The 16,631-nt window shown below is 37.9% G+C and overlaps 1 protein-coding gene across 6 annotated transcripts in view; it reads left to right on the top strand.

Annotated features, from left to right (window-relative positions):
* PARD3 (par-3 family cell polarity regulator) overlaps positions 1-16,631 on the top strand; it is a 663,866-nt gene that overhangs the window by 524,740 nt on the left and 122,495 nt on the right. For 4 of the 6 annotated variants that reach the window (XM_081345247.1, XM_081345243.1, XM_081345242.1 and 1 more), the window contains one exon: positions 7,865-8,113. The exons of the other annotated variants lie outside the window; for them this stretch is intronic. In XM_081345247.1, the coding sequence (XP_081201373.1) occupies positions 7,865-8,113 (249 nt within the window). The remainder of the gene's footprint in view (positions 1-7,864; positions 8,114-16,631) is intronic. 6 annotated transcript variants of the gene reach the window in all.

Raw genomic sequence — 16,631 nt, 5'->3', positions numbered from 1 at the left:
TGACAAGCAAATTTAATGGGGAAGCTAGATTCACTTAACACTCAAGTTTTACTAACTTAACTTTTTATGTGGTTCACTTAACAACTGTGACAAGAAAAGTTGTAAAAAGTTGCTTAGCAATGGAAATTTTGGACTCACTTGTGGTCATAAGGAGAACCTGAAATATATGCAGTGGTGGAATTCAAATAATTTAACAACCAGTTCTCTCTGAAATCACAGAACCCTTTAATAGGCATATGCGTAAAAATTTAGGACAGAGGTGGGGGTGGAGCTGCCCCACGGGCCCTGCTTGGCAACCTCCCCCCTCCTTCAATGACCTGGCTACCTGCCTGCCTCTTCCCTTTCACTCCCCTCCCAGGCTGGACTGGCATGCTATGGAGGATGTACCTTACCCAATTCCCGTCCACCATTTTGTAGCCAGGAGGGAGTGAAGGTGAAAGGCTCTGCCGCCGCTGAGTAACAGCCACATCTACTGCTGGAGGGGCTTCAGTCTCCGCTGCCCCTGTTTTGCCCTGCAGATCACCTGCCTGGCAGCAGCCACCTCCTCCTCTGCCAACTCTCCCATGGCTTGCGCCATGACCAGGGGGCACAAGCCTCCCCTGTCGCCTCCCTCCACTAGCCATGGTATCCCTCCATCACCGCCATGACACACCTGCTTGCACACGCTTCCGACAGCAGACAAGAGCTTTGCTCTTTTTCTCCAGGCCCTTTAAAATTGCCCCCCCACTCACCCCTTCGCTTTTCTGCCTTAAAATCCAGAGTAGACACTCAGCTAGCTTCTTAATCAGCTGATCAAGAAGAAAACATGTCAGTTCTGGATTTTAAGGCGGAAGAACGAAGGGTGGGGGGACAATTTCAAAGGCCTCCTGGAAAAAAAGAGCAAAGCTTTTCTGCTTGCCGTCTGAAGCAGAGCCGAGGTCAACCCTGCGGGAAACGGATCCGCTCCTCAAGGGCTTTGCAGAATCTCATCGGGGAAGGGGACCCTGACCTTCCTAGCCCAGCTCCAGCTGGAGTAGTTTTCCCGGAGCTTAGTGTCCTTCCATACGAAGTGTCCTTACTTTCCTCCCTTCTGCCAGAAGGAAAGCATCAGAAAATGGGGCTGCCATTTCCAGAATGGAGAAGGGCTGGCCGATGCAGGGCAGCAAGAAAGTGCATGTAAGAAAGTGTGGTGGCGGTGACGGAGGGCTGGTGGGAGGCAGCAGGGGAGCCTTGTGCAGATTTATCGTAACCGGTTCACCGAACTCAACAAAAAAATAGGTATTGAACCAGTGCCAATTGGCTGAATCCCACCGCTGAATATATGTAATGAAAACTATTACATATTGATACATATGCACATGTTGATATTTTTTCTCTTTATTCTTGTCATAAACAAAGAATGGCTGTTTATGGCTGATACTTATTAAACCTATTGGTTTCCTTAAGGAAGACTTTTAAAAAGAGAGTTGAAAAGTACACCAACAATGTTCTAAACAATTGTTATTTTTGTTTTGCACAGATAATTCCTTTTAGTTAAACAACTTAAAACAAAATATGTGTATAATGTAGGAGTGTGTGTTTCATTATTTGTCTTTTATGTCTTATTTTAGAATATATAGCATTTAATTGGCAATAAATAGCTCCAGCAGAATATACAAGCCTCAATGGCATTATCTGCAGAAAGAGTTAGATATTGAACCTTTTGCATCAGTCTTTAGAAGCTAAAGACAGTGTGTATATACAAAATAGCAATGTGCTTTGGCATTTGTTGTTTTAAAACACTATTGCATTTTGTGTTCCTGTTCAATAGGTTTCATGTGTTGAAATGTGTATTTCTCTGTGCTGTTCACAATTCCCAAACCAGAAGGGGGCGCTCCACACACTAGTTTTGCAGTAGATCTTTTACATTCCTTCCATAATAATGGAAGCAGAAGCTGAAATATTCCAATTGGAATGTCTATCGTAATTCACAGATTGAAAGGAATGACTGAAATAAATACTCAATTTTTTATTTACTAAATAAGACCCTTCATTTTTAAGTATAATGTGAATGCTCAATTTATATTTGAAAAGATGTTGAAAATTATTTTAAAAATAATAGGAGTCTACTAATGATGTGGTGCTCTAAAAATATTCAAACTCTTTAACAGAAAAGTGATAAACAAAAAAGTTCTACTTTGGTAGGAGAAATAGTGCTGAGTATTTTTTTTAAAAAATATTTAACCTCTTCTGAAAGTCTCATTACTGACCAATTATTTAGCCTTAGGTATGTCCTTTGGGCATGCACGCACACAAGACACAAACAAGCATAAATTGAACTTAGTTTTTTCGATCTCCCATTCTCAGCTGGGTTTGTGAGAGATTTCTAGGAATTGAATAAGGGATTATAATGGAAAAATATCATTGTTTATTCATGCATCACACAATGCCAGCTAATTTTTGATTTTTATGCAGGGATTTTCTGAGACCTGAAAATTATTCCAAAGGTTCATCCAGAGTAAAAAATAATTAGAGAGGTTGGTTTAGGCTAGGTAAATATATGAATGCAAATGTGCTGCTTTATAAAGCCTTAGTAAGACCACACTTAAAATACTCCCATCTAGTTTTAGTCACCATATTATATAAAAAGATGTAGAGACTCTGGAAAAAGTGCAGAAAAGAGCAACAAAAATGACTAGGGGGGCTGGAGGATAAAACTTATAAAGAATGGTTGCTGGGATTGGGCATGTCCAGTCTAGTGAAAAGAAGGGCTAGGGGTGACGTGATAGTACTCTTCCAATATTTGAGGGGCTGCCACAAAGAAGAGAAGATCAGCCTATTTTCCAAAGCACCAGAAGGCAAGACCAGAAGCAATGAACAAAAAGTAATCAATAAGAGATCCAACCTAAGGATAAATTTCTTAACAGTGAGAACAATTAACCAGTAGAACATCCTGCCTTCAGAAGTTATGGATGCTTCATCACTTTTAAGAATAGAGTAGACAGCCACTTGTCTGGAATGGTATAGGGACTCCTACTTGAGCAGAAGGTTGGACTAGAAGAGCTCTGTTGAAAGAAAAATATTCATCAGGGTCCAGTCCAAGCTGGGAATAAACAAAATGGAGGCTGTTTGGAAAGAAGGTTCTTTATTGACTTGCAGAACCAGACAGAAATGTGGCTCTGGAGCAGCTGACCACATGGTGCTGGGAGTGGTGGGTTTTTATATACCTTCTTGGGCTTTTGTGTTTGGGGAGTTGTTCCTGTTTCTGTGGCATGAACTTTGATCTGAGGTTCAGTGTGCCCTTGGTATTCTGATGGTGGTGGGTTAATCCTATTCTGTCCTAAAGGTCATCTTCTGCTTCTTTGGGGCTGTGGCTGATGGCTATGTCCTGTGTTGGATTTTTGAGTGAGGAGTTGCTGGTTCTAATTCTATCACTCTAATATTGTTAGCTATCAAATATTGCTGCAAGGGATTTCAAAAGATCCTTTCTTAAATGGGTTTCTGCAGGTACTATTTGCTCATGAATGGGGCTGAATGGGATTATCAGATCTGCATTTCTACAGAGCTGGCCTGCTAGTTTCTGTTTGGGGCTATTAAGAAAACTGGGCCTGCTTTTCTGCCTTTAAGATCCTTTGGAGAAATATAATATTCTGCCTTTTTAATATCCCCAAAATACTTCCTTCTCTGGGAGGGGCTGACTTCCCACACCTTCAAGGTCTCTTCAGACTCTTTGTTGACAGGCAGTAAAGGCCAATTCTGTTATTCTGCCTGTATATATACATATGCTATTACCTATGTATTATGCAATTACCTAAGTGACAGTGGTGATAGCTGAAAAGCTACTGCGAACTAAGCCTTAAACAGGCTTAGAAATACATGGCCTATTGGCTAGATTGGGAAGTGAAAAGAACCTCCTAGAAGGAAGCAATTGATGCTAAGAAAGCTAGTAAGAATCATGCTTAAGACCTGGGAAACTTAATGAGATATAAACAAATACAAACATACAGGTAATTTGTTTTGAAGATTTGATCATATTCTGTGCCTGTTCTCCTGTGATTGGAAGTCCCTGTATTTCTCAGTAATAATACAATCATTCTTCATATTTCTTCAGTTCCATTCAAACTCCAATCTTTTTTTCTTTAGCAGAGTATACTAATGAATAGAAATGTTACAACAATAATAGAAGTCTTGTGTTTTTTCTGCATCATGCATCATCCATTTTAATTAGAGGAAAGAGTAGTGAGTATAGTGACAAGAGTGTGGAATTAAAATCATTAATTGATGTCAAGCTGAAGAGAGGCTCCTAACATGAATTTAGTGACAGCAGGAAGGAAATTAACCTTATTACTTTATTTAGAGCATCCGTTTATTTAATATTTTGTCTATGTAAATGCAAAGTGTTTTATTTATGACAATGGCAAAGGACAAATAATTCATTAAACTGTGAATATTTATTATTTCAAAGCAATGAATCTTAGAAATTATACATTTTGAAAACATACATTAAAGTTGAGAGATACATAACTTAATGTGCTTAATTTTTTTATTTTCCAAATGATAAGGGTTAACACTGATTCAGTTTTTTTTAGTTGCTTTATATATGAAAGAAACCATGTGATGCAGATATACATCAAATGACTCTTCCTCTTATTATAACACGAATAGTAACAAATAGCTAGCTAACATCTTTCTTCTAGTTTTATGTATAGAGGTAAAAGAGAATGCTGATTATGTTCAGTGTCAGTGAAAATTGAAGAACAACTAATAATTAATGCAAGGAATACTTCTTCTTAAAAAAAGACAATAGTACTGCTTTTCAGATAGTTGCTGAGCCAAGATGTCATCATAAAAGAATAGAATTCTGTCTGTCAACAAAAGCCATCTGGAACTATGAAAGTATCAAATGAAATCAAGAGCATCAGCAGCGAGACGCCTTGTGTATTTGTAGAATGTTCAAGGAATTGGAGTTCATTTAGGGATTTCTCAGTCTGGGAAATCTGCATTTAATTTCTGTGAAGCAAAATATTTTCATAGTTTTTATGGTCTAGATAAGAGTTGATAGTAGAAGGAAATCTACTGTAGTTGTTAAACTACTGAAATTTAAAGGATGAAATTTGCTGAATTCATTCAACATACATTAATTAAAAATTGTGAGCCCAAAGTATGAGCAAACATCTTGATCTTCTAGGCTGTGAACCCAGCCCTTGATTTATGGAGAGAGCAGTGTAGCCTAGTAACTTGAGAAGGAATCTATCTGGGACATAGATTTGTTGTGAGACAACACTTTGTAGCTAGATGTGGAAAAAATGGAATAGAGTCAAATAGGAATAGTAAAGGATTTAAGGAAAATTGTCACAGTACCAGGGATTAATTTAATGATAGTTTGGCTAGTAACCAAGAAAGATGCATTAAACAATTTGACCTGTCTTGAAATAGGGTAAAAATGGCCATCCATCAACATTAATAGACAATTTCAGTGAATCAAAGGATTATCTAGTTGCCTTTCCTTTAGTGATATGTTTACTGACCAATTAGGAATTAATTTTATAGAAATCAGAAAGGAGCCAAGTTTGAGAACTCTCCGGATGACAGACATACGTGGGGAAATCCATACTGTATAAATCTCAGCTCTTCTCAATACCTTAACTGATATCCTTTTTTCCTACAAGAAAATAATTGTAAAACATGATTACGCCTATAGTTGTATATTAAGGTTTTGGAAGGAATTAAAACAAAGATGTTTTGATTTCCCAAACTATTTTGAAGAGAACCTTTAAGCACATTACACTATACAAATCCATTTTTATACAATTTAGATAGACAATAATCTACAGTTTATAATTTTAACATTCAGTTAAAACTGCTACATACGACCATACAAAGTTTTATATTAGTATAATATTATAGTGAGATAATTTTAATTTGATATTTGATAATTTCCATGAGAAGACTTAGAGCCACTCAATGTTGGACTTTGCTTGTTATATTTTTATCATATCTCTTTGGGCAGGAATCTTCTTATTTCTTGCAATTTAATCCTGTATCTGAATTGATGACTTTGTGTTTTACCTAACTGTTTTTCTCATATAAAATACAGATAGCTGGTTAGTTCTGCTCTGTTTTATGAATTACATCATTATGCATCTAGATATAAACTGAGCAATCTATGATAAGACTATTTGCATGATAAAAATGCATTTATAATTTTTTGTGATACCCAGTGTGTAAACTATGTGTATGTGCTTGCATGCATATTCACACACACTTTCCACATACCTTGGAACATACCTGATGTTATCCATGAATTATAGGACTATAGATTTAACATTTTAAAAATGTTTTCCATGAAGACGTTACTAATGCTAGAATCTGTAGCCTCCAGTTTTAAAAAAAACACACATGTATGAGTTAGTGAAAAATGCCAATAGTGTGTAATAAGAAAGTTATTCTGCGTTCTTGTTCTTATTCCTTGAAGATATGCCCATATGATACATACTATTGAAAATATCTTCAGCTTTATACATATTTGCAAGGAATAAGAACAAGAATACAGAACTTTGACCATCCAGTGTATCTCTGTTGCGATTGGTCTTTCAAATACGCTGAGATCTTTGCCATTTCCGCCAAATTGGAAACTTTTAAAGTCCATTCTACTATAGTCGGCAGTTCTTCCTTCTTCCAATATTGCGCTACTAAAAGTCTCGCTGCCGTAATTAAATTCAACATCAACTTAGTGTCCACAACGGTAGTACATTGAGATACATTGAGATACATTGTGGAGTGGAGAAGATGGATTGATTATATCCAGAATAAATATGGGACTAAAAAGTTTCACTTAGCATTTGAATAAGTAGTGGATTTATATGATGTATAACTAGCTTGTAGTTATTTTATTAAGAGTTAAGGTGCGATAGAATTTAATATTTTATTGTTGTTTGCATATTTTAGATTATGTTTGTTTGTATTTTTATACCCTGTATTTAGCTCTGGGAAGTCGGGGAGGGGGGAGGGGAGGGGTTTCGTACTCAAAAATGTACTGTAAAACTTTTCAATTAAAAAAAAAGAACTTTGACCATCCAGCCTAAAATAGATAGTTATTGAAAGGAAATTTCAGTGTTTCTAGACAGTGTTATTATCTTAATTAGTCTTCAAATTACATTTATATAATTGCAATACACAATTACTACAATCAATTACTTCATTATAGGTGACATTCAATAACATGTTTATATGATCAATGAATGAGTGACACTGTTTTCCATGATTCAGTTGAAAATTGTCTATGTAAAGAGATCAATAGAATTGGAATTGGAATTCTTGATAAAAACCATATAGGGCAGCTGAAAGATTTGAAAGAATCTGAATGGTTAAAGAGCAGAATTAGAGTAAATATAAGATAAAGTTATAAGCATATCCTTTTAATAAAATGATTGTGGCAACCATAGAGATACAGTGTGATATAGTGTGGAATACATAATGATGTAAACAGAAATGATTAATAATTACTATGTGAAATGGTCTCAAAGCTCTTATAACATTATGATTCATGTCCACATAGCATGGGAAAAATATTCAAGGGTACTTGCACTAAAGCAGTCTAGTTAAAAAAATATTAGATTCAGTAACCCAATGGCTTGTTTAGTTATAATTATGCAAGGTAATATTGATATATTATATGCAAATCTGTGTAACTGGCAAAACATCTATCATGTCTATTATATTAAGTTTTCTGATAATTTTTAAGCAGTAAGGAGCTGCACTGCAAAACCCCAATGCATTTCAATACTTAAGTATTTGATCCTTAAAGCTGTTTTTTTTCCCAATTTAAATGTTAGTTACCCATGAATTACAATTATTTTTTCACCCTATTTTCAAACTTATTTCTAGCCTTATTTCTCATTTCCAGAATACAAGCCAAGACCCGAGAGTTTCGTGAAAGACAAGCCCGTGAACGAGATTATGTCGAGATCCATGATTTAAACAGGACTTATGTATGTGATGCTGACTCAATGTATGCTGGAATTCCTTCATATTCCCCCATGAGTAGCAGCACAATTAGCAGTAGACCACAGAGCCCAGGGGAAGCATCGACAATAGAAGCATTATATGCCCAAGTAAAGAAAGGACGCAATTCAAAGTCTTCACCTGCAGACAGGTAGGCACCAAATCAGACATCAGTCAATATTCTGCTTCCAATGTCTGGTTTGTAAATTTTCATTATTATTCTTGGCTATGGGAGGTGACTGTTTGTCAGCTGTAAAGCCAGAACTACATTTTATTAATGGATTTTTAAAAGCCTTTATAGGGAAAGATATTGAATTTACACAAATCAAGTCATAATGGAATGAGCAGTATGATCTTTTCAGTTGATTTTAACACAGCTCATTATCTTCTGGAAGTGCTTTTAGATTCAAATTGTGCTATTTAGCATAATTCAGGTTAAAGTCACATTTGGCTCAGCCTCTGCTAATTCAGCATCAGACATCCTAGAAATATACTGAGGTGTTTATGAGCATTTTTGTTATTGATTTTCTGGAAGGTGTTGGAATCTGTATTGGTTCCAGAATCGGTTAGGCATTTCTTTGGTCATCAGAACTAGGAATCAACAGGCACAAACTAAGAATCATTGTCAGCCCTTTGGCTGCTTCACCCGTTTTAAATTAAAAAGTTTGGAACTTGAATCAGGATTATTCTTAGAACACATAATGCCCAGTTTAATATGTTGGTCTTTTTAACTCTAATAATGTACTGCTGACTGGCAATCTTCTCTGATTTAATTTGATGTATGTTTTTAGATTGTTTGCCCTACTAACAGAACACAAAATTTTGGAGATAAATTTTCTATCTTGGCTGGTGAAATATTAAACTGAAATGTTAAGATGACAAATTCCTAAATGGTTTTTTTTATTATTAGCCTTTTATTATTTCTAGTATCAGAAGCATTAGGCCTATATAAGTTGCAATTGCATTAATCTTTGACTGGGTTCCAATCTGATTGGTCACATTTGGTCACCCTGAGCATTTGGTTTGATCCAACATGGTTCTTATTACACTCGTCCTTAAAAAAAGATCATCATATGATTGTGATGTATCTAAGAAATAAAGAGAAAAGAGAATACACTTTGATAACTCAGAATTTTCAGTGTTGGAATTGTAGCTTATGAATCAGGAGAGCATCTATAAGTGGGAAAAAGATAATCTAGGATGAAATGCAAAAAAATTAAGTTCAAAAAAAGAGTGGAAAAATATGAAAAATTAAGAAGGAGCTAAAGAATCTGCTGTTACAGCTTTGAAAGAAATTGAAAGTCTGTTCTCATCTGCCGTGCTGGAGGTTGTCCACTTATGTAGTTGAGAGGTAAAAATATATGCTTTACATGCCCAAAGTTTTCAATTCAGTCCTAGATTTCCAGTGAAAGATTAATAGTGATAGGAAAACGTCTAACACTTCGAATAACTATTTTTATTGATAGAGTTATATGAGCCAGTGGCCTTGTGGCATAGAATGAATTTATATTATTATGAGATTAAGACAAACTGTTTACTCTGCTCAGTATCTAGTCTTTGGAGGGGAAATGACATTATTTCTTATTAATGTATTAGAATATCATTCCAAATATTCTGTAGACAAAATCAGTTGACAATAATATTTTCCAAAATCCAAACTTGTATTCAGCCTTTCATGGCCAACATTATTCTGCTTTCTTTTTCTATTATTCTTGATGTAAAAAGGCACAAAGGCACCACTCACCAAGTAAGGGGTTATAATGTTTAATGCAGAGCACAGTATTCTAGAGACATGTTTAACATTGTATTGGTGATGACATTTGGACCAAAGATAACTTTCAAGATTTTCATCTCAACAAAACAAAAGGGAATTCTATGCAGACCTCTACACCTTTCCAAATTTCCAACTGTTGTCCTATGTGAGTGACAACACATATTTAGTTTATTTTATTATGTATGCATTGCATCATTTCAGTAGTGGTTCTAGTGGTTCCAAAAATTCAGAAGACCTTTTAAAATACTTTTGGGAGGACCTCCCCTAATACCACATGAGGATGGGAAAAGGGAAATAGAAAGCTGGATGGAATTTTTAATTTTTTTTTCTTCTGTCATACCAAATAATTTCTAGGGAGTTACATTCTTGTAGCAAATATTTTTATAAAGGCTAAGAAATGACTATGTGGGCCTGGTTTCATTTTTTTTCCTTTTAGATAACAGTGATATTACATAACGCGATATACATATACCATCTTTTGTGTCTCTCTGTGTGTATATGTGTGTGTGTAATCTAACATATAGAGATAATTCCATGAAAAGACAGCTGCTAATGGACATTTACAGGCTGTTGCTATGACATCACTTCCCACCAAATAGTGCATTGTCTTCAAAAGGAATTGAAAGGAAAGAGGCATTGTGCTGCTTAAGACTTAATGGCTTCAAAATAGTAGGCTAGAATCCCACAGCTTACACTGGACACTATAATGGAAAAGTAAATAACATAATCATGGGGTTTTTTGCATTCACTATGCCATTGAGGATACCCGTTAGGAAAAAAACATGTTGATGAAATGGTTCCTCTTCCATTAAAAGTGGAATCAAGTTGTATCTCACAAAAACTCAACTGAAAAAAAGAATGGTTAAGAAGGATAGAGAGGGAGAAAATCCATCTTATTTATTTTTAATGCACATATGATATTGATTGACATAAAAAGTGACTGGTTAATTTTGTGTTAATTTTATTTGCAGTTTAATACAATTTCTGAAAGGAATATGATTTTGTATAATTTAGAAAACCACTAGGAAAGAAGTATGAGATTTGTTCTGAAATGTTTTTATGAAAAGGAATTTTAATAATATAAAATAATATTTTATGAGTATATGATTATATCATTTGAAGTTTCAGTCATATCATATTTTTAAGGTCTAAGAGTAATTCATTGCATATATTCTAAGCTTTTTTTCAAAATACCTTAGGCTGAAAGATATGAAGAAATAACAATTTTTCTGCAGGTGCTAAAAAGAAATTAATTTCTTCCAGAAACAGACAGGTTTGACATTTGGAAGCATAGAGTTAGAAGGAATCATTTAGGCCAATCAGTCCAACCTTAGCTCAATTCAGAAAGTCAAAGTACATAAAGCTTATTTCAGCACCGTGGTAATGCACAGATTCCCAAATGGAAAAATTTCCTTGAGCTGAGTTGGATATTCGTCTGTAAATTCCTACAAAGTACGTTAACAGGATAGGTAGTTTTCTCTCAGAATAATTAAAGTGAAAGTTTTATCAATTAGTTAATGTTACCTTGTTTCTTCAGAGCTTTGGAAGTAGATCACAAATGCAGTTCAAAGACAACTGGTCCCCCAACTATCTTAAATGAAGTCTAGACAAGCTGTCTGAATCAATCCACTTTCTTTCCTTTAAAAACAATGCTTGACTTGAATGATGAAACAAGCATAGTTAACATATATAAATATAACAATAAAATGCATACAATTGTCTGTATGTTACCTGATTTTGCAGCACTATTGTAGTTGTTCCAGCAAGTTTATACTCATCATTTGAACTTTAAACATTGGATGCCAGGAAAAGCCCTTCTACTTGGATTTAATGGTAATAAGTAAAAAATCTGAAGCTTTTCTGGTCTTGAGAGAAGCAAGAATACATAGCAGTTGATTAGAAAAAGTATTATTGGAAATACAGCTAATCATATGCATCAGCCTTCCATTTTCTTGAAGAAATTAGAATTTTCAGTTGATTTAAACTTATTTCACATGCACTTTAGGGCTTTTGTATATTATTTTTTCCTGCTGTATGCATCATGCACCAGTAACCTCTCGATCTATTCCCTGTATAGATTGATAAGACCTGTTTGCTATTCCATAAACTCAATGTAAGGGGAAAAACTAGTACCTCTAACTTTAATGGTCTTAGGTTACTACCTACTCTTCTGCCAATATGGATGCAATAAAAATCCCACTTTTAATATAAATTCATGAGGATTTATGCAGAGCCCCTAGTGTGAGGTATATTTGCTTTCACCCTATTCATTGGGTTATGATTTTTGAGGGGCTGGAAAAAGAAATCATAAAAAGTTTCATTTAAATGTCTTTGAGTCTTCATAACAGAAGTAAGAGCTGATGGGACAGCAAGATCATCTCTAAAAACATTTTCAGCTGTGGCATTTATTGTTTATTTGTTTTGTTGTTGTTTTGTGTTTTAAAAGAGTTCATTTTATAATTGAAGACAAGACAACTGTTGGTTTGTTTTTAGTTTTTTAAACCTATTCTTTAAGACATACTGTAAATGGGAAAATGTATGAAGAGATAAGAGAGGAATGGTTTTCCCAGAGCAGGTTTAAAAACAGGAAAAGATGAGGGGGGGGGGCTCTGACATGAAGGATAGCCTACAAATGGAATAACGGAAAATCATTTAACAATCATCCTTTGTTTCAAGCTAACAATCACTCAATTCATTTTACAAATATTTTATTTCAAGTGCAGCAGCTATCAGCAGTATGCAAGAGGAGGTCTGTCAAATACAATTTGTTTTTAAGAAGTGAGTCAGAATTTGTCATTCTTAATGGATGCAGTGTTGTGGTTGGTGTGCAGAAAAGAGAAAACCACGATGTGGAAGAAAGCAGGATTTGTTTTTCCTCAGATTTAGTAATATAGTTTTTTTTAATCTAAAACACAAGATCTGGGTGCAAAGGGATAGATAATTTGTATTTGAATTTATCTGGCTGTAAATTCGAAAGTCTGGGCTGTAGAAAGCCACAGTTCTCCTGAAAAAATATATGTGCACACAATTTGAGAATGTTCGTGAAAACTGGGGATTTCTGTGAACATTTTACTCTATCTTCTAGGAAACCAGTTTGTATTATATGTATATAGTTCGTTAATGTGTTAACTTAATGCTATAGATCCATAATATGAGGTAAAGCGTTTTGACAGCCGAACACGCGGGAGTTTTGACAGCTGTCAAAACTCCCGACTTACGCAGGCGCACTGGTTGACAGCTCTCAGCTGTCTAGCAACACAAGCCGCCAGCCACGAGGAACCGAACTGTCAGGCGTTCCGCGAAGCTGATTGGAGCGGAAAGCAAAGCGGGAAAAGACCGGCCGCTGATTGGACCTGACGACCGGCTTCAGACTATAAAAAGCCGAATGTCTCTGTTATCTGTTGCTCTGTTCCTAATAAATCTGTTAAAGGTTACCAGCTGTCTTGAGTGGTCTGTCCAGCCACTTCACTGGCGACGAGGATGGGATCCGCTTCCCAGAGCTGAAGTCACGGCCAGGAAGGGAGTTCCCGGCCGGCTGAGCTAGTCACTGGAAGTTTTAACTTCCATCGCGAAGCGGACCACCGGACCCAGACAGCATGGCAAATTTCGGACGAGTGAGAGAATTCGACACCCGCCACCCCGAGCGATGGGAGTCGCATCTGGGGCAGGTCGAGGGGTTCCTCCTCGTCAGCAAAATTACGGACGACAGAGCCAAAGCTGCAGCGCTCCTCTACATCAGCGGTCCACCCGTCTACGATGCCGCTGTAGGGCTTTTCAGCCCCGTGCCGATCACCGAGGTTCCCTATACCGAGCTCATTGACCGGCTCAACAAACACTATATGCCGGCCCGCTCGGAACTGTACTGGCGGGTACAGTTCGCCCAGCGAAGACAGCGGCCGGATGAAGCTGCGAACAACTTCATCGCAGGAGTCCGGCACGCCGTGTGGAGCTGCAACTTTCCTGATTTAGAAGATCGGATCCGGGACCAAGTGGTCATCGGGCTGAGGGACGAACGCCTCAAGAAAAAAAGAAGCACTTAACAAATTCATAAAAGGGAACTGGCACCGGCGGCTCAGCCAATTCCTCCTGGCCCAACACACCACACCTGGCACCACCACCGGAAAAACACCAGCTGAGCTACGGTGGGGCAGGAGGCTAATAACAAGATTAGATCGATTGCACCCAGATAGAACATCTAATGACCAAGAACCTCCAACATCATTACCACGAACCTTCTCACCGGGCCAAACCATCTGGGCCAGGAATTACACCGGCAACCAAAAATGGATACAAGGGGTCATAATAAAACAAACCGGTCCCGTCTCATACTTAATTCATTCAGACACACAAGGACAACTACGGCGACACGTCGATCAGCTACGGAATCGCAAACCACCCAACACACCCCCACCATCCGAACAACCCCTTATACCCCCCTTCATACCAGACGACCCACCCCCAACTTCAGACGAGACGCAGCCGCAACTACCGCAGGGGGAAGGGGAACCTGAAAACGAGATCCCCCCGCGACGATCCAGCAGAATGAAGAAAGCACCGGCCTACTTACAGGACTATGAATGGGGAGGCAGCAACAAACAAACTCACGGGGGTGGAAACGATCCGGGGGAAGGGTAAGGGGTGTATTATATGTATATAGTTCGTTAATGTGTTAACTTAATGCTATAGATCCATAATATGAGGTAAAGCGTTTTGACAGCCGAACACGCGGGAGTTTTGACAGCTGTCAAAACTCCCGACTTACGCAGGCTCACTGGTTGACAGCTCTCAGCTGTCTAGCAACACAAGCCGCCAGCCACGAGGAACCGAACTGTCAGGCGTTCCGCGAAGCTGATTGGAGCGGAAAGCAAAGCGGGAAAAGACCGGCCGCTGATTGGACCTGACGACCGGCTTCAGACTATAAAAAGCCGAATGTCTCTGTTATCTGTTGCTCTGTTCCTAATAAATCTGTTAAAGGTTACCAGCTGTCTTGAGTGGTCTGTCCAGCCACTTTACAGTTTCTGTAGAACTTTAATTTTTCATCCCTAACTACTAAGTCAGGTTGGAGAGGAATATATAATTTCTATGTTTAGATTTCTTTTTGGTCGGTGGGGTATCATCAGTACGCTGATGATACCCAGCTTTTTCTCTCCATCCTGAACCAACCCAGTGATGACCTCGATGTCCCATTGCCTGGAGGCGGTCTGGGTCTGGATGGGGAGAAACAGGCTTCAACTTAATCCCGCCAAGACTGAGTGGCTGTGCATACCGGCATCTCGGATTAACCAGTCTATTCCATCATTAATTATGGGGGGTGAGGTGTTACCCCCCATAGATAGGGCCCGCAACTTGGGCATCCTCCTGGACTCACGGCTCAGTTTGGAAGATCATATAGGAGCCGTGGCCAGGGGGGCTTTTGCCCAGGTTCGCCTGGTGTGCCAGTTGTGGCCCTATCTGGACTGAGACGCCCTACGTACAGTCACTCATGCGCTTGTGACCTCCCGGATAGACTACTGCAATGCTCTCTACATGGGGCTGCCCTTGACCACTCGGAGGCTTCAGCTGGTGCAGAATGCGGCCGCGCGAGTTGTGATGGGGGTTTCCCAATACTCCCATGTAACGCCTCTTCTCCGCGAGCTGCATTGGCTTCCAGTTGCCCTCCAGGTGAGATTCAAGGTCCTGGTGATGACCTATAGAGCCCTAAATGGCATGGGTCCAGACTATCTTCGGGAGCACCTGCTGCCAGCATCAACTTCCCATCGTTCTGTGCGCTTCCACATGGAGGGCCTCCTTAGGGTGCCGCCGGTCAGGGAGTGCCGGCTGGCAGCCCCCAGGGGGAGAGCGTTCTCGGTGGGTGCGCCTGCTCTTTGGAATCAGCTGCCTGTGGAACTCCGGATGGCCCCCAACCTTCGCTCGTTTCGCCGGGACCTAAAAACTTGGCTATTCGAGCTTGCCGGCCTGGACTGAGGGTTTTGGGTTAAGGTTTTAATTTTAATTATTTTGGGGCTACTTAATTAAATTTTATTTTAACCTGTATATATTGTACTGTTTTAATTTGCCATGTAAGCTGCCCTGAGTCCCTCGAGAAAAGGGCAGTATATAAATCTAAACAAACAAACAAACAAACAAACAAACAAATAAATAAATAAATAAAATTTTGACCTGTGATGCTAAATCTCTCCAGTTTAAAATAACCCTAAAATCATATGGGCTTATTCAAAGTTGTGTCAGTTTTGCAAACAATTCACCTTTCAGTGTTCAATGTTAGGAGAGTTATGAGATTACTTGCTTGCCTTATTTATAGTCCACTTTTCTCTTGTTAAATTAAATATATACAGGTGGTTCTCAACTTACAATCACAATGAAGTCCAACATTTCTGTTGCTGACAGTTATTAAGTGAGTTTTGCCCCATTTTACAATCTTTCCTTTCACAATTGTTAAATAAATCACTTTAATTAAATTAGTAACACAGTTGTAAAATGAAACTGGCTCCCCATTGACTTTGCTTGTCAGATGTTTTCCAAAGATGCATGTCTCCGGGACACTGCAACTGTCATAAATATGAGCCAGTTGCCAAGTGTCTGAATTTTGATGATGTGATCATGGGTATGCTGCAACTGTTCTAAGTGTGAAAAATGGTCATAAGTCACTTTTTTCAGTGCCATTGTATGTTCAAACTGTCACTAAACAAAAAATTATTGAGAACTACCTGTTCATTAAATTTTCTGAGACATACCCTCAACTATAGTATAGTGTGTAGGTTGTTTCATTTTAAATAAAATATTCTGAAAAGATACAAAAAGGAATTTTATTTTCTGATTGATTTTACAAGCCATTGTTACAGATGAAACTTATGATAACATATATATTAAATTTTATTTCTGTGATTTCCCTTAT

Source organism: Vipera berus (assembly GCF_964194415.1).
Source record: "Vipera berus genome assembly, chromosome: Z".
NCBI lineage: Eukaryota > Metazoa > Chordata > Lepidosauria > Squamata > Viperidae > Vipera > Vipera berus.
The sequence above is the reverse complement of the archived record's forward strand: the minus strand, read 5'-3'. Positions and strand labels throughout refer to the sequence as shown.